The 27,320-nt window shown below is 35.0% G+C and overlaps 1 protein-coding gene across 5 annotated transcripts; it reads left to right on the top strand.

Moving 5' to 3' along the window:
* Nucleotides 1-3,663: 3,663 nt before the first annotated feature.
* On the top strand, nt 3,664-27,320 carry AZIN1 (antizyme inhibitor 1). Of its 5 annotated transcripts, none has more exons than XM_023538411.1 (12): nt 3,664-3,801; nt 10,702-10,845; nt 15,583-15,780; nt 17,338-17,511; nt 18,002-18,174; nt 19,703-19,837; nt 21,017-21,098; nt 21,467-21,541; nt 22,121-22,283; nt 24,169-24,281; nt 24,609-24,823; nt 25,023-27,320. In XM_023538411.1, the coding sequence occupies exons 3-12, from the start codon at nt 15,679-15,681 to the stop codon at nt 25,132-25,134; spliced, it is 1,344 nt and encodes a 447-aa protein (XP_023394179.1). In that variant the 5' UTR covers nt 3,664-3,801; nt 10,702-10,845; nt 15,583-15,678; the 3' UTR covers nt 25,135-27,320. The 5 variants fall into 5 exon arrangements, with proteins under 5 accessions (XP_023394179.1, XP_011371555.1, XP_011371556.1 ...); XM_011373253.2 differs by having other exon boundaries at nt 24,166-24,281; XM_011373254.2 differs by having other exon boundaries at nt 10,702-10,857; nt 24,166-24,281.

Here is a 27,320-nt window from a genome sequence, read left to right as displayed (position 1 = left end):
GTGGTTCGGGCGAGGGGGCGTGTGCGTGTGGGGGCGCGCGCGGTGGTCTCGCGGCCGGGGGTCGGCGTCGCCTCCGGCGGCGTGCGGCCTCCACCCCTCTCCCGTGGTGCATTGCTGTTTCCGGGGAGGGGGCCGAGTGGCTGCCCTGAGGGGCCTTGGTCCTGCAGCCGGGCCCTGAGAGGCGCCTGCCTTCGCTGCCGGGAGTCCGGCGGGTAGCGCGGATTACAACGGCCAGGGCCTTAGGTTATGAATGGAGCGGGGCGGGCCAGCGCCGGCCTCCTGTGACAGCTGCCGGAGGAGGATGAGTTCTTTAGGGCGCGGGGAGTGCGGCCCCCCTCTGGTGGAGGAAAGTTGACGCCACCCGGGGCCCGCCGGCGGGGAAGCCCCGGTGTCAGGTAGCGAGCGAGAGGCCTTTGGTCCTTTCTGGAAGCCTCGGGGCTGCTGCTCCGCCCCCTGAGGCGCTCCTGATTGGGCCAAGTCGCCTTCACTCACCCCAGTCACCTCCTGGAGTCTGAAGATTAGTCACCATGGCTTCGTTTTCCCGTCCGCGCCACCATTCCTGGGCTAAGAGAGGGAGAACGGTAGGCTTTGGGTGGCTTATTAAATATTGTCTTGACTGATGGTGGTGACGTGTTTTTAACCCTTACCCAGTATATATCCTGAGCGTATGTTGGAGGCTAAGCTGCTGCTTCGGAAACCTGAACTGGTCGCGGACACAGTTTACAGGCCCATGATGTTTCATCAGTATTAAATGGATTTTTTTGTGGTGTCTTGGATAAGTTAAGATGTTTTGTCCTGTTGGGTTTCCACCCTTGAGCTCCCAGCTTGAGTGGGAACCTGAGGACACAGAATTACTCGATGATCAGGAAAGGATCCGGATGAGCCTAGCAGAAAGACGACTAATTGTCGGGCAAGGCCCTAGTAATCTAATTTCTTTTACAAATGTAAGAGTGTAAATACTCATCATGAAGACAAGCCCTGAAGAGTTTACATTTTGTAGGAAAGGTAGGCTCCTAATGTTTACAGGTGATGTGATAGGTGCAATAATCAAGTAATCAGTGCCTTCTGCCTTGCAACCCTGATTTAACATAAGATTTTCAAACGTACAGAAAAGGGAAAAGAATTGTACTCTCACCTAGAGTCAGTTAACATTTTGCTTTATTTGTCATCTTGCTATCCATTCATCAACCTGTCTTCTTTTTTTTCCTCTTTAAAAATAATCTTTGGGTAAAATTCCCATAAGAGTGAAATGGTTAAATCTTAAGTGTACTATTTGATGAGTTTTTACAGAAAAATGGCTGTGTAATCTAAACCTCTGTTAAGATGTGGCACATTGCCATCATTCCAGAAAGTTCTCTTTTGCCCCTTCAAACTCCAAATCCCTCACTGTAGCGGGAACCATATTCCTGTTTTTTAAACAATAGATTAGTTTTGGATGTTCTAGAACTTATGTATAAGTAAAATTGTACTATGTACTCTTTTGTGTAAAAGGCTTTAATGCCACATATTTTTGATACGAATATTTTGCCTGATTTTTTAAAATAAACTTAATTTTGAAATAATAGGTTTGTAGAAAAGTGGCAAACATGGTACCAGGAGGTACTTCTCACTCAGCTTACCTTGTTATTAACATTACATTACCGTGGTATATTTGTCAAAACTAAAACAGATATATTACTGTTAGCTATACTCCAGACTTTTCTTTGGATTTCACCAATGTTTAGTGTCCTCTTTCTGTTCCAGGATCCAATCCAAAATACCACATTGCATTTACTTGCCATGTCTTCCCCAGACATCTCTGATCTGTGACAGTTTTCTTAGTCTTTCCTTGCTTTTCATGTCCTTGACTGTCTAGAGAAGTATTGGCCAGATATTTAGTAGATTGTCCCCAAGATGGGTTTATCTAATATTTTTTCCATGATTAGGCTGGGGTTTGGGGAAAGTATACCGCAGAACAGCTTTAAAAGTCATTGGTAAAGGCCATGTTGAGTTTTTCAGAGAAATACTGATCCTTAGGGATATGCTAGGTTTGGGGGTGATTACTGTCAGAGTGATGGGAGAAGATCCTTTATCTTACTGGCCTGCACTGAAAAGACAGTCTCTTCAAACAGTTGAATGCAATGTCATATATGGTCTATGTGATTTACACACATCAATCTAAATGAGAATATCTTTCTGAAATTCCTTTTCTCCACATTTTCATGTTTTCTCCTTTTGGTTTACCTTAACTGTACAAACCTTTTATTTAGCTTGTACGTAAAGGCCCTCTTATCCTATATACTACCCCTTTTATTATTTTTATTAAAATATGCCTTTCAAATTTTAAGGCCTTCATTTTCTGCTTGTATCTGTTAGATAAAAATGTTTTTGAGATTATGCTGAAGAACATTCTTGAATGAAGTTTTATGTTCTTAACATTTCATATCGCTGCTCTTGGGTTACATTAAGCAGCAAAATAGCTGTGGAAATATAGTAGGGAAAAGGTGAAAATGTCTCGCTCAGGATAATTATCCTATTTCTTAGGATAATTGAGAATGAGTTCTGTCTCCAGCATGAGTCTTAATTTATTTTTTGATTATCTTATTGTGAGAAGAGTCAGTCTTTGTTTTGGAGTACATTATTTGGAATCTAATGTAGGATTATAATCACTTGCATGCTGGTATGGGTTCTTGCCCCATCATCTGTCATTGAGAGTGTGAACAAATTCTCCTGGTATATTGAAAGAACATTTTACCTCCTGCAAGGGTGGCCTCCATTCTGTTTGAGATGAGAAACAGGTTTTAAATAAGCCTAGACTGATTCTGAAATCTCTGAATCTTGCCCTTGTAATTTCTAGTTTCATCATTTTTCTGGTTTCCTTATCTCACCCCTTTTAGCAAATGCTGTCAGATCATATTACTTTGAAGTAGCAACCACTGAATTAAGAATAGAAGTGTAGGTATAGCGGATTAGTTTAGAGGTGGAAGTTCATCCTATCAAACCATAAGTAATTTATAAAACTTATTTAGCATATTGTAGTTTGCCAAGCAATTTTACATTTACATGTTCCTAGGTTAGGTAGGAGGAGGAGGTAAACCTTTAGAGGTCACTTGCTTAATGTATAAGGCAGTTCTCAAAAGTTATTTCACACATATATATAATAGCTAACTCAAAATTTTTTTCTTTTTAGTATGTAGTAGGATTTTATACTTTAAGCAAAGAAGACCTTGGAATTTAAAGAGTAAAACTCATTCTGGGTAGTTCAACACTACAGGTTATGTATAAAGTCTTGCATACATACATATCAGGTTGGTGAGGGTACTGGAAATTTTAAAATTTTAGGTCATTTAGAAATTTGGGTTTTGGATGACAAATAAAAGCAACAATTAATTTAGATGAAGACTAGAAAACTGAGTAGGTAGGTAAAACAATTTGGTAAGATGACCATGACATTAGGTTTTGTGAATTTTGTACTATAACAGCTTGGAAATGCTCACTGTTACTTTGTTTAGTAGTAAACTCTTTGAAAACATTTTGTGTAGTGTAACTTTAATGAAACATTTTATTTATTAAAACTAAAACTTGTTCCCACAGTTAATCTTTTAAGTCAGTTAACCTGCTTAAAAGCACTTTTTTTTTTTTTTTACATAGGGCATGTACTACTACTTTTATTTCTTTCTATAGGGCGAACTTTCTGACCAAGTATACAACTATCCAGAGGGCCTAGGAGAAGTGCTGTATAGAGAGCAGTTCGACTTCAACGCTGAGCCACCTTGGGAACCTAGCTGATGATAGGGGGGTTCCATCTCCTAACTTGTCCATGTAAGTATTTTCACATCTATGCAGGGGGCTCTTAAAATTGAAGTAGAGTTCTTGTTGCTCAGTCTTTTTCAAAACCTGGCAATTGTATTTATCTCTGTAACTCTTAAAGCTCTTTAAAAGTTCTAAAGTAGAGCTTTTGACATTTACAGGTGTACTGATTCAATTATAAGCTTTGTTTACCAATGGCTGGATCAGTCAATCACTTAACATTTATTTTGAATACATAACATACGTACGTAAGTATATATCATAGGCTAAGTTTTAAGAAATCTTGTTAATCTAGGTTTTAATGTAAGTTGGAGGGAGGTTTTTAAATTTAAGATGTGGGCAGTATTTTATCACATCATTCAAACCATTTATTTAACTTGATGAGTTCTAGTATTGGGGCTTAATCAGGAAAAAAAATCAGACGTTTTTAAGTAGAGCAAAAAATACTGCTCTCCAAGTCTACTCACTGAAGCTATATCCCAGAGCATGGGGTATGAGAGGTGAGTCTTAGTTCTTTTTTTTTCTAGTTTTGAGCTTCTTGCCAGACAGTGATTTCTAAAGTTTCTATTTTTCATAGAATGATTTTATATAATACTCAGCTGGTGGGAGAAAACTGATTTCTTTTAGAGGACTTACTGAGAGGTGATACATATGTCTCCCAGTGTGCCATCTTTCGAACAGCTTTTCAAGGGTAGTTTTTGACTATACTTGATTTTCTATATGCATTTGACTTTTGCATTAAATCTTTGTGCAAAATGTAATTCCACGATAAACTCTTGAGTCTATGCTGCTAGATTTGTGTGGTTTATTTTTAAATTTTATTATTTATAGATTTGCTATTGAAATTTGGGTTTTGATGTTGAGGTTTGCATGTTTTTAAGTTGGCCAGAGACTTGGAGAAAATAACATTTGAAATTTTCAGGAAAGCTTAGAGTATCAATTTAGTGTTTTAGTCTGATCTTGTTAAGCAGATTCCTGTCAAAAGTGTTTATCAAATTTAGGTAGGGTATGTTGAAGCAAACCTATTCGACACATTTGATATTAACCTCAAATGACAATTTAAGACTCAGGTTTTTTAAAGGCTAAAAAGAGGAAAAGTTTAATAGGATTTTTTGAAAGTTTTATTGACTTAAAACCCTGATTCTGGAGGATTTCCCACACTGAATTTCTCCTAGCTGTGTGAATTTGAGCAATTGCTGGAAAATAAAGTTGAACTACAATAGTTCTTTTAATTTTAAACTGTTAAAATTATTTCTCTCCGAGAAATTAACCATGAATTGTAGTCTTTGGAAAAGCAACATTAACCTCAGAATCTGCGTTTTAACCAAGTGACATGTGCATATTAAAGAGAAGCACTGTTGCCACTATCTAAGTACCAAGTCAGTTATCTATTAATTTTTGTTAATTATCTGTTCTACTTCCCAACATGTCTAATGTTTTTCCCAAGTTGACTTGGCAACTTAAAATTTTTCTTGGGTGGGATCTAGTTGTAATAGTCATGGGTAGATTCTAAGATGGAAATTTAAGAAAAAGCTTCATGTTTTAAGGGAGACCGTATTAAAAGATAGGCTTTCAGTTCAAATCTTTTTGCTTTAATAGAAACTTAACATTGCATTATGTTTAACATTTCTAGTGATGTTTTTCTTAGACTTGAGTAACTAATATCAATGAACCGATGGAGCCAAATCTTTACTTAGAATATTTAATAATATGTAGAACTTGGAAAGTCATAGTTTACCCCCTCCTTTTCGGGGAGACTGGTTGGGCACAGATAGATTATGTTAAAGATATTATTTATTCTGCAGGTTCTGGCAGTTAGAGTGACTCTTATTTATTATGCTCAGATACATAATATGTTCATGAAACTTTAGTAGTTGACGTGAAGCAACAGGTTCACAATCCCTTACTCATATATTCCGAAATCCAAAAGTTAAGAAGAAAATATAGCTTCCTTGATATGACCTAAGCTGATTTGGGAACAAAAACTTGACCCGAATCTGAGCTGATTTGAGGCTTTTTAAAAATCTTTATCCCATTTAGTGCTAATCTTAAATTTTGCTGCAGAAATAATGTGATTACAGGGCCGTGTTGACTCATAGCCTAGAGAGTGTTACATAATATATATGAAGTATATGTACTATACTACTGTTCTGAAATCTGAGAGATTTTGAATTCAGAAAAGACACCTCACTCCAAAGATTTCTTGACTAGAATTAGTAAAAATGGCAAGAGAAATTTTTATGTTCGGAAATGTCCTTAGATATTAATAGCAGTTTGTTATACTGGACATTGAAATCCTGGAATTAATTTTCTGTGGAGCAACAATACTGTTTGGAAAACTAGAAGTCATTAAAAGGACTTAACACACTGGCCTTCATGGAAAACGCTTGGCATATAGCATTGCAGAGCATATAACTATATGGGCTCTGTTTCAACTATGTAATACTCCAGTAGCATTTTTTTGCAGGTGGTCTAAGCTGTAGGACTTGGCTTCCAACTTAGGTTTTTTAACTCAAATGACCATCTGAATTTTGAGTTCATTTCATTAAGTATCTGGTAACTTTAGAAGTTGCTTACATATAAAATTTTTTCTTTACAATATATGTATGTATATGGGTCCACTATAAAAATATCTTGACAAATACCTCAATGCCAATAATATCTCAGATCACTGAAGGACCTCAAATTGTGGGAAAGTTTTTTTTCACGCCTTTTAAAAAATTTCTTAGGGTTTTATGCTGGAGTGGTTTTTTCCATTGGGTTAGATTTTCACGTTTAGTTATATCTGATTATAATTAATAATAAGTTAGCCTAGTGGAAAGTTTTTAAAGACTCCCAGAAAACTAAATTTGCTTCTGTTAGCAGATCTGGTGATGAAGTCAGATTGAATTAATCATTAGCATATACTTTTTAAGGTTGCGTTGTGTCTGAGTATAGAAAAGGAATTCAATTAATTGATTGTTAAAATTTTTTACCTGGTTGTCATTACAGATAGCAGTTGACTCTATGTTCATGTAGGAACTTCATAAGAACATTAGCATTTTAAATATGTTGTTTCTTGGTTACTATATTTACACACATCTTAACTTGCTGTACCTAAATTGATATTATTTTAACTAGGGAAATAAAATGTTCTTTATGAGTTTACTGGTACTATTTTCTCGTTTTGCTTTTAACTGTCAGTAGAAAAGGCAGGTTTTTGACTCTTCTGGAAAAAAGACATTTTGATTCAGTAGTACATTCAATAGTTGATGTTCTTTCACCAAGAAGTTGAACAAACTATTATTGAAATATACAGATTAGGGACCATTTTTTAAAGTGTGTGTATCCCCTTGGCATGCATGCATAGAGTAGTTTTTTGAAGATGCTGCTTTGCCTTGTGTAAAAGTAGCAAAAAATGTATTTTGTACAAGCACAATGTGAATAATAGCATGTTAATGGATAAAACAGGATTTGGGGGACATGATATTCTTTCTTTGGGCAAATTTAGAATCTTCTGGGAGGGCCAAAAAGATTAGACAGCAGTGTAGACCAATTTTTAAAGGGAATAAAATGGTTTTTCCATTTATTGCAAGAGACAGTTGAGCCCAGAGAATAAATAGTGACTACCAATCTGTGTGTTCACTACACTCCCTTTGCCTGGTCTTATTTCAGAGTTTTTTGAGTTTGGGGTTGCCTCCTCCCCGCAAAAAAATTTTTTTGAGGCACTTAATTCCAACTCTCCTAGTAAATCAGGTATTGTGTAAACTGTACTTTCTAAACTAAAATGTAGGTAAATGTTAGGCTGCCATTTTAGGCTGGCTATTGTTAAGATAAGCCTAAGGGGGCTGTTGCAAGTGAAGTGCTCTTGACATCCTGGTAAGGCCTAGGAAGCATTTTTGTCCTTCACCTCCATTCTGGGGTCATTCATACACACTTAAGCAATTTGTCACAAGCTAACCATGGCAAAAAGATTTGGCGATTTCTTTCTCTAATCCAATGTTAGCCATCCTTTTCCTTAATCCAGTGGATAATGTGAAGAACATTATGGTGTGAATAGAAAATATTTGTGCAGCATACTGAGTTGTAAGGATTAGGCTGAAGTTCACTCTGCCTCGGCCATACGCAGCCACCTGGTCTTTAAATGCCTGTAACGTAACTGACTTGCTGCAGGAGCCAAGATAAGAAAAACTCTCTTGGAATGAATGCTCCGCTCTGAACTTTTTTGTCTTTTCTTAATTATGTAAGCACACATTTCAAATCTCTCTTTAGGACTTACTTGCAACGTATGGAGTTTTTGTTAACTTTTATTCCCTTACTATCTGGCTTTGTAAACATGAGAATTGGTCTTGTTACCTTGAGCAGTTATTTGGGGGGATGGGGAGAAGGTGTAATCTGTAATTTATGTGGACTTGATCCTTAGTTTAAAATTTTCTTAGGAAAACAGCATCCTCTAGAACGTCACTGTTCAGTACAGTAGCAACTAGCCAGGTGGCTATTTAAATTTTAAAAATGTAAACTAAAATTAAAATTCAGTTCCTCAGTTGCGTGATCCACATTTTGAGTTCTTGGAAGCTATATATGGCTAATGGCTATTGTTTTGGACAGTGATAATGAAAATTTCAGTCGTCAGAGAAAGTTTTGTTGGACAGCATCTCTAAGATAGTTGTTATTGTGAATGTGAGTAGTAGTAGTAGCCATAATAATCTTGAAACATCTGTTAATAACAGTCATAAGAATTACACATTCTTTCTGTTCTTTCTCCTTAGATTTAATTAAACCCTTGTTCTTTAACTACAGGGATTTTTCAATTTTATATTCTAATTGAATACCTTAGTTACCTAGCATGTTCTTTGGATACAGCTCTTTATGATGATTCTGTGCTCATGTAGACTGAAATCAATATTAGGTTTATGTTAAATATTTGACTAGATTATTTTTATCTTTTTCTTGCTTTTTATTGTAAGGATCTTCTGATGTCCAGTTTATAAAGGGCTCCTAAATAAGTATAGTATCTTTTTAGCTCATCTGGGTTCATCATGATAAACATGTAATATTTGGCATGACTAAAAGTAGGATTGAATATCCTACTTTTATCCTACTTGGACACTATAACAAAATAAATACGCACTCCCCAAAATGAGAGAGATATGCTATCCTAAATTTGTGAAGCTCTCCTGCAGATAAATAAGAAAAGGGGAGGGAAAAAAAGGAAAATGAGCAAAAGACTTGAAAACTATTTTTCACTAATAGTCTAGCCGTTCTCAAGAATATGGACCTAAACTGGGGTGCCTAGACTGATGCTACTTAAACTGCCAGTCACTAGATAGACTTTTGTACTAGAATATAAAGTAGCACATTGCCCTTGGGTACATAAGTAATTGCAGAAAATTATGTCATAAACAATATAGCAAAAAAATGGGAAGTAACTCATAGGTGTCCAGTTCTGATAGATAAAAAATGTGATATCTATACAGTAGAATACTACACAGCAATGAAAATTAATGGACTCCAGTCACGTCTGTTTGCATGGATGAATTGAAACTGAAGTTGAGCAAATGTCATGGTAAAAAAAAAAAATCGATTCCATTTATTGTTTAAAACCAGTGAAGCCAATGTCTTAGGGACACATAGAATAAAACTATTAAATAACAGGAGGATGATGATTAGAAAAGTCTGAACGTGCTTATTTAGGGTAGATGCGCAGTCACTGCCACCTTAGCAAAATGTGGAAGCTTCTGAGGTATTCAGTCTATTTCTTGATATTTGCTGCAATGGTTGTACATATATTTTATGTGTAATAAAAATAAGTTTTCCTCTTGGAGGGGTGACAGTGAGATCTTTTCGAAGGTAATCAAAACAGTAAGTGCATTTGTTGAAAGGGTCATTCCCTGTGCTTTACCAGGAAAGCTAGAAAGCTTGAAATTAACATGGTTATGTATTTTGTTATAATAGTTAACTTTAATGTTACATCTTAATTACCAGAGGGATTTTTCTTCTTGAGAAGAACCTTAGTTTTCACATCAATAGTCGACACATTTTTAAAGGGAGCCCAATCTTGTCAGTTCCACATGCAGAAGTATATTGCTATGAAAAGCCCATAGTTTGTTCTCATTAAGATGAATTATAGAATTTATTGTGAGGTTTTTCATTGGGCACATTTACACAGGCAGTTCAAACTTAGCCTGTTGGCTTGTTTCCTTTAAGGTCCTTTTTCTCCTCTTACATATATCTCCTCTTCACTCTTGTTCTTGTCTGTCTTTTAGCAGTCACCTCCTCTTGGGTTTCTCAGTTTTTTTTCAACCTCATCACCTGAAAAATAAGTTTAAGGGAGTTTATTGCCATTACTGGCTTTCCTCTTACTGTTGATTGAAGCAAACCAACCCCATCTATCTAATTATTCTAAGTACTCAATGTAGGCTGTTATTATCCATCATTTATTTCGGGTCCAGCATGGCAAAAGTTCATGTGGTCTTAGGATCGCACAATTTATTGGAACTTCTTACTTACCAGTTCCAGTTTGTAGCTTCTTGGAACAGCTTTTTTTAGGGGTTTAAACCTGCTCCAATACTCATATCCATAGTGCCAAAGTCATTCTTTATTAGCCTCTTGCCCAGTTATTTCTAAAGTTATTCTGTGTGGTAAGTAACATTTTTCTGTAGGAGGTAAAATGCAGAGGTGACTTTGATAGCATTGTGTCTGTTTTTAAAGCTGTGAGCTGAGTGCTAAATCAGCAAATGCCAATAAAAAAAAAGAAGTGCCTTTAGGCTTCTTCAGAGTAATAGTGTAAATTTCCAAAAAAATCTCATGTTCTTCTTTTTAATAAGTAAAATTCCTTTGGAAACGTGGTTGATGTAATAAGGTTGGGTTTCCTGCTTAGATGTCTCTGAAACAGTACTCTCAACCTTTCAGCTCTCCCTGTTCTACTTCCAGGGAGGTCTTCACTTCAGAAATCCAAGACATATTCATCCAGCCTGGTGTCAAGTGGGCTGTTGCTGCCAGAATTATCTTGTGATTATTTGAGAGATGTATCAGTTTCTTCTGAAGTACAATCAACTGTAGAAGCCTTTGTAGCAGGTGTGTAACAAGGCAAGTGCCCAGCTGCTGCAGCCCATTGCTCTTGGAGCTGCCTTCTCGATGAACATGAGGACTCAACGGCCTCATAAAAGGCTCCAGGGAGAGCAGTGTGCAGTACTTTGGAGCCTTATGTTTCTTTGGCAGCGCTTCATAAAAAATGTATTATCAAAATACCAATATGAAGGTGTATGTAAGGAATGTTAAACATTTTTTTCTTCCTAGCTACGATGTCCAACAGGAAATGTAATAGTATTATGATTACAGCAGTTCTATAAGTGTAACATAAGCTGAGCTTTTTTTCATCATATATTAATATTTTTGGTTGTGAAAATAACTGTGAGTAGAGGGCACTTCTTAGTATCTATGATAAAAATAAACTTTAGAATCATTCAAAATTTGCTCTTAAGTTCAAAAGCATTTAGAGAGAATGCAAGATTTACGTAGAGTAGATTTTCTGAAATTTAATGTAAATAATTCAATGACCAGCAGCAGCAAACTATAGTATGTAGTGTAGTAGTCCATTTAATGTGTTGGAGCCAGTAAATCAGTCCCAGTTCTGACTTACAAGCCATAAAAAGCTATGCGGGGTCTTTTGGGAATTTTATCCCGATTTGGAGCATTGAGAAGTTCATCATCACCACCTGGGTTTGAGCCTGCATTCATAATTGAAAAGTTCCTGGAAATTCCCTGCAGTGTTTAAAATTGAGGTGTATTAACTTGGCAGATATGGCCTATAATATAAACTCTGCTCACCCCCAACATTCGCACACTTATTTTCATTCTGACTTGTTAGAACATGTTTGTATCACAGATTTTTGGTTTAACATATCACCAAGTAACTTTAAATGCTTCTTGAAAACATTTTAACAAAATATATCTTAAGTGCTTTAAGTAAGGCAGAAATGTAGAACATAAATCATCCTTTGTGTGACAGTAGAACTTTAAAGTATTTTTGCTAAGAAAGCATGTTAAGAAAATTGCAAGCAAAGACTCCTTCCTGGAGGTATGATTATGGACTGTTTCTTAGGACTCCTTCAGTGAGATTGGGGTACAATATTGGGGGTAGGAAATACTCAGTAAAGATTAGCCCACCCTTAGCCACATACTTAAGCCTTTCAATTGTTGAAAGTATTGTGCTTCTAAGTGACAGTTCATTTGAACAAAAGGAATTGTTGGCTCAAAATTTATTAGAAAACTTCTTTCCTGAAAGGAAGGTCTTTGTGTTTTGCAGATTCTTTTGATGAATTAGTTTTTCCCTGAGCATAGCTTTTAGTGTTTAGCAGTAAGTGACTGTTGAGCTTTGCATTTACATGTGGGTCACTTGTGTATCAGGGTTTTGGGCTTCTTTTAAGAGTGTGAAAGATGGATTGTTTTCAACACACCGCAAGGGAGTTTATTGCTGTTAGCCACCATCCTTAAGAGTTGTGAAGTCCTTTGTTCATCTATTTCTTAGCACCAACTCTGGGCTTGGAATTACGATTATATCAAAACCTTTAGGGAGCATTTAAGTAAAGAAGATAAACTGAGACGGAGCTCACCTATCACCATTCACCATCTGTTATGCAAAGGCTTCATTAGTGTTGGTTTCAATCAGCTTTCATTGCAGTGCTCAGTATGGAGAAATCAAATATTACATTACCACATCTGTTTTAGTGGTTCAAGTGCATTAGTCCCTTAATCCTTTTTGTCATGTTTCCACGAGAGTCCTTTTGTGAGTCACCTCGGGATTGGTAAACTAATATAGTTAGTTCTGAATTGAGAGTTCCATTTCAATGATAATATAGTCACTCCACAAGCATAGTCTTTCCTTTAGAACAGGGAATGCTTGATATTTATTCATGTTTGGCCCTCGGTGTTTAAAATTATTTCACTTCTACAAAAGTCAGATTAGACAGAAAGCAGATCAGCATTTGCCTGAAGTAGACTACGTTGGGAATTTATTGCAGAAGGGACATGAGGGAATTTATCTTTATGGTGGTGGTTACACAGGTGTATGTATTTGTCAAAATTGGAAGCACTATTGTGTGTAAACTGTTGATAAAGGTGGATAAAAAAAAATTCAATTTTGAGGTTTACCTGAGATTCGGACAAAAGATACAGAAAGAACAGCACAGTTAAGCTGTACAAAATAATGTCACATGAAGAAAGGTTAAAAGGCTATGAATGAGTAGGCATGATAAGATGTTTTTATACAATATTTAAATAAACTTAATTTATTAACAACTATGAGAATTTATGTCTGAAAAGTGGTTGATTGATTATGGGGATACGATAAAGCTCTATCAAAGAAACTGATAGTTGTGTTGGATTTCCAAAAAAGGAATTTTTGTTTTCTAGGGATGGGATCTTGGGGAGACAGGTTTTCTTTTTAAACAGAAATTTGATCATCTCGAGCTAGCTTAGTTCTGTGCCTTAGTGTCTTCAACCATAAAGTGGGGTTTCTACTTCACATCATGGTTTTAAGGGTTAAAAGAATTAATGTTGTGTAGACGGTGTACTTAGAACAGTGTCTGGCACACTGCTATAAAAAACGTTGACTGTTAGATTTAAGCCAGTTTTAACAGGCAGAGTGGAACCTATAGATTACATAATTTGAAATTAATTGGGGGAAAAATTCTTATCTTTGACCATACTATCTTAGAAAAAGCTCTGAAGAATGTGGCCATCAGCAAGTGTAAGACTGGATGGAATAGGCCTGATATTTTTTTGTAAGTACTAAGGGTCCCGATGTTAGAGGAAAATTACCCTTTGTGTAAGCACTATAGTTTTAGGAAAGTGAGGTTCATCTTGTCCTGATTTTAAAAGCTAGACTGCTTGAATTTAGCAGCAGTTGGTAGTCCATAATTGATAGCCTAAGATTCTCAAATAAATACTGCATACATAAGTAGAATATACCTAAGAATCTCATGTCCTGAGACATTCATTAGGCTAAAGATCTTGATTAAAAAATTTTTCACTGATAGAATAAATGAAAGCTGTTGCCAGAAAGATTTGTAATGCAATTTAACAGGAAGTTCCTACTATATTCTTTTTATTCTTTTTATACTTAAACCTTTGCGTTGATTTTTTTTGAATGAGTAGCCTTTATCTACTCCGTTTTCTCTTAGTGCATAGTTGGTGATCTCCCTAAAATTGATGTTCCAGCTAGAGTTACATTGCTCATAATAAACAGGCCTAAAATGTATACTTTCTGGACACAGATTTACACCAGTCCTAGTATAACAAACTTTAGAGAATGTGCAGCCTACCATTGGACTTTATAAGTATTAAGTCTCGTGAGATGTGCCTAAGTTAATTCCTTTGGTAAAATAAAAATCCTAATCTTTACTTCATGAAAGATTTGACGAGCTGAACTAAATGTAATTGATTTCTTGAGAATGAAGTTGTTAGTGTTTCAAAAATTTTAAAACTAAGTCTATCATGAAATTTGACCAGCTTATTGATGAGTTCGTTTTGGTGGAACCAGCAAACTGACATTTTGGGAATCATTGAAATGAAGTATACTTTTGGGATGAGGGATATCACCCATGGTGAAAACTAGCATAGACCAGGGTTGGGGGAACAGAGAGGAAGAGTCTAATACACAGGAAAGTCTGTGCAAGTCTTAAGATGGGTTACCAAGAGCTAGCTGGTCTATGCCCATTGTTAATGTGGCAACAAGAAAATCGGTACCAAACAAATAGTATCCTGTCCGAAGGACTTTTTTTTTGTTTATGGACTTTATGTTAAAAGAATTCCTTTCCTAAAAACCTAAAGACCGGTGAATTCAGCAAAAAAGATAAACCTTTATATCAATATGTGCTGCCCCAAAGGAAAATGGGCGATCTGGGGGAGGGGAAAGAGTTCTTTGGAGAAGAGTTGGATTTAGTCTGGTGCCATTTTAAAAATCAGTTCTTATAAATGGTTTAGGATGTGTACAGGTAACTAGCTTTTACCCAGTTTCAAATTATGATGGCATTTTTTGTTTTTATGGCAATTGGTAACTTAATTATTAAGGTTAATTCTGAGCCAGCACTTAAACATGAGTTTTTATTCATATGCTGTATATATATATTTTTCAAACACTACCTTTTGAGAAAGAAAGTTAGAATAGTTAACTGAAGTTTTAAAGAAATTGACCTAGGGTTACACAGGTATGAAATGACATAGCCAAGACCAGTGACCTACTCGTTTACATTTTCACCAAATCGGCTCACCTCATACCGCTAACCTGATCTGGGCAGCAGTCTGTAACAAAGCTAAAATCACCCTCCATCTCCACCAATTTTTATTACTTAATTTTTGTATACTCTAGAATTTTGTTTAAAAGACATGTATCTGCAGTTACCTGGTGGTGTGCTTTATGTGGCTGGCAGTGTATTAAAGTTTAGTATTTTAGTTTTTGGTGCAGATACTTTATTAGCTTTCTTAAAATGAGTAAAATTATTCATTATGGAAGAACCACAAAACAAGGGTAACTCGTAACAGACTGGGTCAGCAACTCTGTAAATATGGTAACCATATTGATGTAATAAATTATGCACATATATGGATTATCTTACCAAGAAATGGTATAGTAAGCTTTTAAAAGAATAAAATACACATTCACTTTAATATGGGCACTAAAAGATATTAATGTTTGTTGGGTGATCACACAGATTCTTCAGTGAATTAAGACATTAGCATACTTTCATTGACAACTCATATACTGAATTTAGTGAAATAACATAGACTTTGCAATAACTTCTATTTTGACAGTTTGTTGCATATTCTAAGGACCCAGACATAAGGCTTGGTGGCCCGTCTCTTGTTTTTCCTGGTTTATGACTTTCGGCTTTGTGGAATACGGCTGAGATGAAAGGATTTATTGATGATGCAAACTACTTCATTGGCCTGTTAGATGAAGGAACAAACCTTGGAAATGTTATTGATAACTATGTTTATGAACATTCCCTGGTAAGTGTGCCATCTCACATTTCTCAAATTTCTGAATTCTAAAACAGTGCTTTATTTCCAAGATATTAATCTAATAAAAAGCACCTTGTTCAAATGTTAATTTTTTCCAGGTTATCTTTTTTAAGATATCTAAACACTCTCACCTATTCCCCTTCGGCAGCCATGAGGTTTTCTTTCTAGCACCCATTTATAAAAAAAAATGCTTCCTATAGCCCTTTTGCTGCTTCTTAGCACTCGGCTCTTGTGAGTTGTTTTCTTAAAATGTTTTCAGCTACCCTCATTAGTACATGGCTTCTTACTCATTTTTCTCAACTGTATGTTTTAGTAGATTTATATTTCTATTCCAGATAATCTTGCTTGTGTATGGTGCTGAGAATTTGATAATTTGTATTGACCGTTTACACTCTACTGCCCCAAGGGTCAGCTTTTGTAGAATCATATATACTGCTACCTAAGATCATTTATTTTTGTTTTGTACTTACTGATAGAATCAATTTTGTTTATTGCTTTACTGATAGTTTTTTTGTTGGAGCTGATTTTCCATATTCTCTAAATTGTTTTCATGTTACTTATGTTCAGTAAAATGTGTCTCCAGAACATTAGAAATGACATGTCGTCTTATGAATAGGGTAATTTCAATACAACTGTCCCATATCTGCCACACATAAACTGTAATTTCCACTTGTGTATATTTCTTGGTCAGTATATTTCAGTAATATACATTTTCAAATGTGTTTAAAGAGTAGGGAGCAGTAATATTTTCATGGCTTTTTAAACAATATTTGGATGTTGTATATTCTAAATAAGATTGTTTTGTCTGCCAATCAACATCGAGTAATTAGTGCTGTGGCTGACATGTACAGTCCTGTCTACCACTAGAGTAGCCACAACTTTGAAATAATTGCAGATCTCTTCCAAATTTCTAATTAAAATCAGTTTTTTTGTTTGTTTGTTTTTACTTTTGAGGGAAGAGTATTTTTATTCAGGTTTATCAGATATTTTGTGTACTTGTATATTTTTAAATTTAATTTTGCTAATTCTGCACACAACTTTGTCTCCTTAAAAATGGATGCCCAGTGTAATTGTTCCCTTGTTTTACCATCTCGTCATTAGGTGCAACTTATAATGGAGATATATAGCTTGTTTTGTTTAGCATTCCTGATTCTACTCACTGTATTGGGATACTAAATGCTGAACTGCCAGAGTAAGCTTATTTTTTTAAACAGTAGCAGAAAGCATGGAAGAAAATAGGTGATCTCCTTTCCCTCTACTCTGAAAAGTAAAATTGAGGCAATAGTCACTGTAATATTTTTAAAAATCAAAGTACAGACTATTATATACGCCAGTATAGCACAGCCAAAAGTCAAGTTTAAAAAGAACAGATGCGTTTAGCTTTTCCTTTGTTGTTTGCTCAACCATATGCCTTAAATATGTTAGTGTATGTAAATGTATATATGTTGGCTCATTTGTGGAGGAAAAAGGACATTCTTTACTAATTAATGGTACTCTATTATTAATAGTTCTGATTGTTTCTCTTTTTTTTCATAACCATAATAGACAGGGAAAAATGCATTTTTCGTGGGAGATCTTGGAAAGATTGTGAAGAAACACAGTCAGTGGCAGAACGTAGTGGCTCAGATAAAGCCATTCTACACGGTAAAGTGCAACTCCACTCCAGCTGTACTTGAGATTTTGGCAGCTCTTGGAACTGGATTTGCTTGTTCCAGTAAAGTAAGTAGTATTTTTTGTTTCATTATTTTATCACTAAACAAACATTTTAAAATTCACTTTAACTTTTAATTACCCACAGCAATAGGAGAAAAACTGCAAGGAAGTTTGAATTTTGGGTGGTTTTTTAAACTCTTGTTTAAATTTGCAGCCTAATGGAAATTTACACACTTTTCAAGTGCACCTATGAAAGGAAGGTTTCCGTAAGATCAATCAGAAGTTTTTTATTTCTTCTTAGGCTAGAGCTAGCTAGATCAAGTTACTGATGACAAACAAAATAATCTAAAGTGTGAAATTTCTCTGATGGTAATTATACCTTTTTAAAGGTTTTTAACACAGTAATATAGTAAGCGTTACCAGAATATGAACTGTGTTAAATCCTAATTTAACCTCATGTAATTTGAATTTAACTGAAATTAGAGGTAATTATTGAATGAAAAGTAACAGAAATTTTTGACTTTTAGATGACACTGTTTAAAATCTGTATTTACAGACTGAAATGGCTTTAGTACAAGAATTGGGTGTATCTCCAGAAAACATCATTTACATAAGTCCTTGCAAGCAAGTGTCTCAGATAAAGTATGCAGCAAAAGTTGGAGTGAACATCATGACATGTGATAGTGAAGTTGAATTGAAGAAAATTGCACGTAATCACCCAAATGCCAAGTAAGTGTAAAACTAAGTAACTGGGAATATTATCTTGCTTGCTTAGGGTTTGAGTTTGTCTTTAGCCTGGGGAGAGGGGAGGCACTTATATAGAGCTGTGATGTGTATTGTAATTTATTTAAAGCCTCTATATGGAAAATACTAATAGCATTTTATTGGCCACCTACTCCTGACCATCATGTGGAATTGGGATGAGATAAGGGCAGTTTAGGGTATAAATTTATAATCTTTAAATCAAAGGTGATGATGTGTTTGATGGGATAATTAGGGCCACTGCTGTATTTTTTTCATAACCACATTAATCCTGCTAGTTATTTGTCCTGTTGGGAACAGGATTTATTTTGGCCAGCTTTTTTTTCCTGGTTAGCTGAGGATGTAAAATCTGCCCTTGGCCATAAAGTTCTTGAAAGGTGATTGGTCCTTAGTGAATCAAGGGGTTTCTTTAAGGCCCAGAATTCTCTTTGAACAGGAAGTGTAATTTTTTTTACTTGTTCCTGCATCCATTCCCAAGATTTTTTTTAGTTAAAAAGTTTACTCTTTAAAAGCAGATTTTAAGGCAAAATGAATGTCATGAACTGCTATGTCAAGAAGACTTTAGAATATATACTTAAAGTCTGTTAGCTCAAAATTGTTTGCTTTCTTTGAGTTATATCTGAAAAACGTATATCATATCCACATTTTCCTTGTATGTAATTTTCTTACTGACTTTACTGGCATTCTTAAAAATTAACTCTGATAGGATCGATTACCCTGAAAACCTTTGTTTGGATATAGGGCTTTTTCAGAAAATTCTAGAGAAATACTTGTCTCTGTAAAAAAAAAAAAAACTTTCTTTTCTATGACAAGCCCTGATTTAGAATTTTTACTGTTAAATTGTAAACTGAACGTTATATTCTTGATAGAGTTGATTGTACCCATACGTAGAATAATTTTGCTTTCATCACACTTGCCCCCTCTGATCATCAGTAATTCATCAGGATTTCTTTGGGAAAACCATTTTTACAAACAGCATTTTTATATTTACAGTTTTTGGTGGTTTGTAATTACTTGAAGATTTGTTAAATATGTGGTTAATAGGAGGAATATTCAGAATAAGTGGGTGGAAGTTCAGCTAGAACAATTTGGGAAATTTCAAACATTTAAGGCCCTGATGCTTTTTTTTTGAAAGACAATGATGGCATTGCTATTCAATTTAGTCTTTCTAGGTGGATTTATAGACTGATGGACTTCATTTGAAAGTAATGTCGTCTTTCATTACAGAGCCCTACCGACTCTTGCTGCTACAACAGAGTCATAACTTCCTGCATTTTTTCCAAATTCCCATCCTTGTAAGCGTCATGCTTTAGGCCCTAATTGCTAGTTTTTTCTCTATACAGGATTGTTTTTCATTAGGTTCGCTTGATTCATCCGTCGCTGGATTTGGGAGCTCTGGCAACATATTCAACACACTTCCTACAACCTTCAGGCTTCACATGTGCTGATGATGATGTAAACCAACTCTGCCCCAATCATCTTCCCCTTCTCTTAGGGTCTTACTACATATTGCAACAGAAGATAATATTGGAGGTGAAGAGGGTAACATGAAGTTTGGCACTACCCTGAAGAACTGTAGGCATGTCTTGGAATGTGCTAAGGAACTTGATGTCCAAATTATTGGGGTTAAGTGAGTATTTGTTTTAAACTTCATTTTATGGTGACAATCTTTCTGATTGTTCATTTAAGACTTCATTTGTATTCCCTCTAATAGTTCAACTTTCAGTTTAATATATATATATATTTTTTCTTAGTTTAGGGAAAACTAAATACATTTTTATCCTTCAAACTGTTTTATACCTGTATGTCCCCATCCCCTGTTAAAGAGGTAAAATTTCAGTTGAGTTAGTCATTTATGTCACCTTTTAAATTGAATGTAGGGGATTTATTAGAATTCCAACGAATACCAAAATGGCTTTCAGCTTTAAGTTGTAGATAGCATTTCATTTTTTTTCCCCTATCCTTAAGACTTTCACCTTTTTTATCCCTCAGGGGCACTTCAGTAAATTAGTAGACTAATTTTATCCTCAGTTTTACATGTGAGGAAACTGAGACCTAGAGAGAGTTAATGTTTTGATCATAGTCTGAGCTCCAGATTTTCTGAGTTGCCAGTCCATTGCTAGTCTCACTATAGTACAAGATCTTGCTTTTTAAATTGTTCGTCAAAATGGATGAAGACTCAACACTGTTAAGTCTTACGTGACAATATAGACATATATTTGAGAGTTTTCATATTTCTATTTCATAAGTTCTATTTTTTAAGTTAACAGAAAATTGGGTGTATACTATGAATTTTAACAGATTTGTGTGACCACTTCCACAAACAGTACAGAATCATATTTCAATTAAATTTAAGTATTTTCTGAATCTTTATTACTTAAGTAATATTGATAAGTATCAGTAATAGCCGGATTAATGTTCATTTGTATTTATTTCACAGACCCTTTTTAATATTTTGTCATAAATCATACATTTAAATAAAAGATTTATAACCCAGTTTTATTGGTGGTGCTTGTTACTTTACCATGTATACATAAAAGCACTCCTCCCATCTGATAACCATGAATCATGACCGATAACTCATTGTTAAAAAATTGTTTGTAAACTTACAATATTTTCCAAACACTGCTTTTTCTAGAAAGGCAGGTTTTGTAAGTTGGTGATTAGAGGCTAGTGCTTCTAATACTTTATTTGGTGGAGTTAAGACAAACACTTAACCATGTCAATATGTTGACCAACAATTGAAAGGAATTACAGGAAGGGCCTCTAAAACTGGCTGCTTTAAATTTATTCCTCTTATTTCTTTCAGATTTCATATTTCAAGTGCTTGCAAAGAGTCTCAAGTATATGTACATGCTCTCTCTGATGCTCGATGTGTGTTTGACATGGCTGTAAGTTTTTTCCTTAAATTGTTTTGATACTTAAAGCTGGGATGTTACAATTCAGTGTTTTTCTACCTCTGAAGTATTTTCATACTTATGACATAAATTTTTTATAATATAAGCAGAGGTCTATATAGTCACAATTTATAAGCAGATAAAGGAATGGAATAGTAATTTACTTGTCTGCAAGATAGTACAGACAATATCAGGAAGCTAATATATATAACATTGAATTAATCAGTTTCCGTTAGAAACCAAAAAACTTTGTACTAAAGGTCAGAACAGATATTTACTTCTCTGGGAGAGGGATTTTGAAATGTCCTTGTATCCATTACAGTTTGGAAAAGCACTGAAAAGTTTTTTTTTTTCTTCTCTAGGGAGAATTTGGCTTCACAATGAACATGTTAGACATTGGTGGAGGCTTTACAGGAACTGAATTTCAATTGGAAGAGGTAAACTTTGTTCAGTGGATGGACATTTTGGAGTAATCTCTTATTCTTTGCCAGTTAAGTGGTGGATGGGTAGATTAGGGTTTTTACAGTAGCAAGAACTAAAAGCCTGTCATATCTGTTTAAAATTCTAAGGAAACATAAGACTTAACTTTGAAAAGTTTAATAAAATTTTTGAATCCTGTAGCATAATTTTATCACAGAAAGTTTCTATTCAGTTGTGTTGTGCATTCAGGGAGTGTTTTTCATAACCTGGACAGCTTAAGCTGTTTTGTCCAGATACATATCACTCTTTACCTTCCTGCCCTCCTTCCACATTCTCTAATCTAGAAACTGATTTGAAATTTGGTCCACTGATGTTAGTGATAGAGACAGAAGCATGCTTTAAATAATCACCAGTAGGTATTAGCCATAGGTGTTACAGTTTTCTTTTTTTAATTAATGCCATCGGATAATACCAGATAAACTTTGATGACTTGAAAGCCTATTTGCTTGCAGATACCTGTTAAATAACAAAGTTCAATGGTCTGTAGTTTGAATTATCCAATATTGAAACCATAATGTGGGATTTTAAATCCATAGGTTAATCATGTTATCAGCCCTTTGTTGGATGTCTACTTTCCTGAAGGATCTGGCATTAAGATAATTTCAGAACCTGGAAGTTATTATGTGTCTTCTGCATTTACACTTGCAGTTAATATCATTGCAAAGAAAGTTGTTGAAAATGATAAATTTTCCTCTGGAGGTAAGTTACAAAGTTTATAATTTCTGTTAATAGATAATTCCAATTATTTTGAAGATGAACTTATCAGATACCAAAGTGTAAATATACTAGAGCAGCGGTCTCCAACTTTTTTGGCACCAGGGACCAGTGCTCCTATGAGAATCTAACACCTCATGATTTGAAGTGGAGCTGAGTCGGTGATGCTAGTGCTGGGGAGTGGCTGCAAATACAGACGAAGCTATACTCACTCACCTGTTGCTCACCTGCTCTGGGGCCCTGTTCCTAACAAGCCACAGACTGGTGCTCATCCACGCCCAAGGGGTTGGTGACCCTACAGGACATTTTATGGATTATGAAGCTAGCTGTACATGGTCTTTAGCCAGGTATAGGTAGCTAGGGAGCTTTCAAAATGCCCTAGCCAAGGTCCTACTCCATAAGACTTCCTCAATCCAACATTCTTGGTGCTGATGTTTAGATATGCATATTTAGATGCACTTGCCCCAGGTGATTGATTCTTGTAACTGTTAAGAACCAGTGTTTTCGGGTGATGTCTCTATTGTGTTCCTTTTAGTCAGATGAGTCACAGGGAGAATCTGCCAAATACTTTCTTACATAACAAGGGCCAGCAGGGATCTTTAATCTCTCTAGTCAAACCAACAAAAAAGCACTGGACAGTCTATAAGAATAACTTTTTAAATAAAAAATGTATGTAGCACTGTGCTCTTCTACATTAAGAAGACTTCTATAGCTTTTTCCTCAATTGAGCAATTTTTTTTTAACTTTTGAGTTTTTTAATTTCTTAAACATCTGTATGTCAAAAACATACCCACAGGGTACATTCTGTTTTTATCCCTTTTCATATTGCAACTCCCTTTCCCAACAGTGAGAAATCTAGCTCCCATTATCTCACACACACACTTAAGTTTAGAATACACAGTGTTTTCAGAATAGCTACCTCATACCACTGCAAAAAAGCAAGTCATTTAACTAGATTCAGTATCTGTTTAAGGGGTATTTTTTACATAAGTTTATATAGAATGAGCACAACTTAAGTATATATGTAATTTGACAAGTTAAGGCTTACAATAACATCCCTGTCAAAATATAATTTTCATATATTAGAATTTTTTCTCAATTTTGTTCCCTCACCAGATACTCTTCTGATTGTTTTTCCACCATAGATTAGTTTGAGCTGTCCTTGAACTTCATATAAATGGAATCATATAATGTATATTACTTTGTTTAAAGACATCAGTGTAATATCTGAACCATTTCGTTTCATGTTGCTGATGTTCTGTATGAATATACAGTTTATCCATTTTCTTACTAATGAATATTTTCCAGTTTTGGGGTATTATGAATAAACTATTAGCATTCTTGTTTAAAGTCTTATGGATAGACACTTTTTTTTTCTTTTAGGGAAATGACTAAGAATAGAATTTCTGGGTTATAGAGTAGATGTTTTAAAAGATTTCAAAATGGTGATACCATTTTAACCTCCCACTGACGGTATATATGTGCAGGTTCTGGTTGTGCCCCACCTTCACTGATTTTTTTGTCTTGTCAGTCTTTTATCTGTTCAGTAGGTGTGGTGGTGGTGGTAGCTCATTGTAGATTTAATTTGCATTTATCTGGTGACCGAGGAAATAGAGCACCTTTTTCATGTGTTCATTGGTTATATTCCTTTGTAAAGTGTGTTTTTTTAAAGGCTATTTTGTTGAAAGTATGTCAGTATATATGTGTGGTTTTTTGTTTAAATATTTTGAGATGTGAAAACTAAGAATCAGTCAATAAATATTCAATGTATTTGATAATGTTTTCGTGTAATAACTATATTAGACATTTTATTATAAATCCACTTTCATTTTTCTTGTTTTTTGTTTTGTTTTGTTTGTTTTTTCAGTAGAAAAAACCGGAAGTGATGAACCAGCCTTCGTGTATTATATGAATGATGGTGTTTATGGTTCTTTTGCAAGTAAACTGTCTGAGGACTTAAATACCATTCCAGAGGTTCACAAGGCAAGTTTTATTATAAATAATACCAAAACTGCTCTTGGCAGTTTATAAACTGAGATGTTATTTTTAAGATGCATCCCAATTTTCGGAGAAATGTTTTAAGATGGAGAATATTGCCCTCTAATGAGGATTGCATTCCTCTGGCTTTGGTCTGATCCCTTTGTTGCCATAGAAGGCGTTAAGGAGCACCACTGCCCCTGGTTATAGACCTGCCTTCTTCGTTGGGTACATTGGCTTGGAAATAGTGAAAAATGCTCTTCTCAAATTCAGTACCTCAAATTCAGCATGAGTAAAACCTTAATCTTTAAAAAAAACTTTCCTTTCTTACAGAAATACAAGGAAGATGAGCCTCTGTTTACAAGCAGCCTTTGGGGTCCATCCTGTGATGAGCTTGATCAAATTGTGGAAAACTGTCTTCTTCCTGAGCTGAATGTGGGAGATTGGCTTATTTTTGATAACATGGGAGCAGATTCTTTCCATGAACCATCTGCTTTTAATGATTTTCAGAGGCCAGCTATTTATTACATGATGTCATTCAATGATTGGTAAGGTGATTGTTTTTATTTTAAAGCAAATTGGAAATTCGAGGTGACAGAATGTTTACTAATTTTAATTTGTAACAGATTCATAACTTGCAAGTAATAGCAAAATGTTCATCTTTTAAGTGTTATTTCATTGTCCATATTTTACGTGGTTGTGTAGCCTTTGTGCTTAAATTCAGAATTGTGCATTTTTTTAATGTAGGTATGAGATGCAAGATGCTGGAATTACTTCAGACACAATGATGAAGAACTTCTTCTTTGTGCCTTCTTGCATTCAGCTGAGCCAAGAAGACAGCTTTTCCACCGAAGCTTAAACAGGCATTAACGCTTCTTTAGATCTGAAGTTGCAGGTTAAGCTTGTCTGGTCTGCATTCCAGTGTGGAAAAAATTCAAACAACCTTATTCTGTTTAATTCTCTCGGAAACAAACTATTAGTAATAGCTATTTGGGACCAGACAAAAATCAGCTTTCATCTATAATTCATTGGGGAATAATTGGGAGATTTAGATATAATGTATCCAGATTTAAACACAGTTTGTCCCACCCCTTAAGCTTTTAAAATAAAATATGCAACAAAATGGATGACTTAGTGGAGATGGAAGCCCATTAATTGGGTTCCCCATTAAATCGTTTACATACAAGTACACAGTTTTTATACTAAGGATTCATGTTTAAAAGTCTTGTAAAAAGTTAATGTCTTTCACCCAGATATATCAGATGTCAGTGGAAGACCAGTGTGACTTCATTAGATACGTTTAGTGTATTTAGAATGTGTAAATTTGTGCTTTGAACTGTAGTTTAATAAATGTAAAATTGCATCATAGTATTTGTTGTATTTGACCTAATGTAACCCTTGTATGATTGCAATAAAATTTTGTGTAGATTTTACTGTTTTTCAGGCTAAAACTTTGGGAAAGGGGCTAGCTAGCAAAGGTAGTTTTGAAATAGATGTGTATATGAACTGTTTTGAAGGCTATTTTCTTTTATAGCCCACTTAAGTTTAGTTTGGCTCAGTACATTTTTCAGTTATTTAATTAGTAATTTAAATAAGATGTTTGGTAAATCATTGTGAAGTTCAGATGCATCATGGAGAGTTGATGTGCAGTAAGCATGATGTTTAACAATTTTAACACCAAAAATGTTAATCCTGCATAAACCAATTGTAATAATAGGTGTTTCTGTATAGATAGAATGCATAGAGTAACTTAGTCTTTAAATCAAAAATCTTTCAGCTGAAATGGAAGATTCTGTTAAACACTTTGAATAAGCCCAGGGGGAGGGAAATAAAAATTGCAGAAAACTCTGTAGCGCACTAAAACTTAGAGAAGGGCTACATCTATATCCAGAAACCTGATGCTCTTTTGCACGGAATATTTAAATTCAGAATTGTGAGGGGTGGAGGTGAAGTGAAGCACACCTATTTTCAATTACAATGATTTCAAACTTTAAGGGTTTGTTTTGTTATTTAGCTACTTGCTTAGTTTTTTATTATTTCCCATTTGTTCAGCTTAGTGTAACTACTATTAATTTTCATACTAAAATTTTATGGTGATTGGGGGGAAGGGAATTAGCGTCACTAACCTGACAGTTGTTGCCAGGAATTTGCGTTGTTCACTGCTAGTGTATTAGTAATCCTAGAACTCAGAATCACAATAGTAATAAAATAACAGGGGTCATTTTTTCCTAACTTACTCTATGTTCAGATGTGGAATTTCTGTCTCCCAAGAGGAAATGTGACTTCACTTTGGTGCCAATGGACAGAAAATTCTACCTGTGCTACATAGGAGAAGTTTGGAATGCACTTAATAGCTGGTTTTCACACCTCGATTTCAAGGTGTAAAGAAATTGATCAGATCATGAATCTCTTAATAAATTCAATCTCTTAAACCAGTAGGTGCTTAATATTTTTTGATTTGATTAATGCCCATTTGAATTTTATGGGTTCTACTGATAAAACAAATTTAGAACCCCAATCCATTATCATCTTATACCTTGGACTTCCCCAAGGTATGTAATATGGGGTTTTATGCAAAATTCCAAGCTACCATGTAACCTTTTTTAACTGTAACGAGGAGGAATTGTTCCCAACCTTCTTTACATGTTGTGCTTTGTGGTCCAGAAATGCCAAATCTTTTAAAAGATGGTACAGTTTTGAGCTTCGTGGCATGTCAGTTTTGCCGTATCCATAGGGGACTGTTATGTATAACAGCTCAGAGTTGCAAAATCAATGTGAATGATATGGTAACTTTAAGAAATGTCTGTATTGTATTTGAAGACTGTTTGCCATAAACCTGGAGTTTGAACTTAATGTATTTCAATTTGGTATGCTAAAAAAAGTACTGAATTAATGTAACAATCTTTTTTAATTTACAATATTGTAATCTCGGTTCAGAATTTAACTGAAAACACAAAACCCAAATGATTTCTATATAGTAAATTGAACTGTAAAGGTAACTTGTGTGTGATTCTGAATACACAGATAAAATGTTTTTATTTCTCA

This window comes from Pteropus vampyrus, unplaced genomic scaffold (genome assembly GCF_000151845.1).
Source record: "Pteropus vampyrus isolate Shadow unplaced genomic scaffold, Pvam_2.0 Scaffold222, whole genome shotgun sequence".
Classification (NCBI taxonomy): Eukaryota; Metazoa; Chordata; class Mammalia; order Chiroptera; family Pteropodidae; genus Pteropus; species Pteropus vampyrus.
The sequence above is the reverse complement of the archived record's forward strand: the minus strand, read 5'-3'. Positions and strand labels throughout refer to the sequence as shown.

Excerpts from the sequence above, each read along its gene's own strand:
- AZIN1 (XM_011373252.2), top strand. The coding sequence starts at position 15,679 with ATGAAAGGATTTATTGATGATGCAAACTACTTCATTGGCCTGTTAGAT. Across the intron at positions 21,542-22,120 it reads CTGAATTTCAATTGGAAGAG|GTTAATCATGTTATCAGCCC; the intron begins GTAAACTTTGTT and ends TTAAATCCATAG. Across the intron at positions 22,284-24,165 it reads TGATAAATTTTCCTCTGGAG|TAGAAAAAACCGGAAGTGAT; the intron begins GTAAGTTACAAA and ends TTGTTTTTTCAG.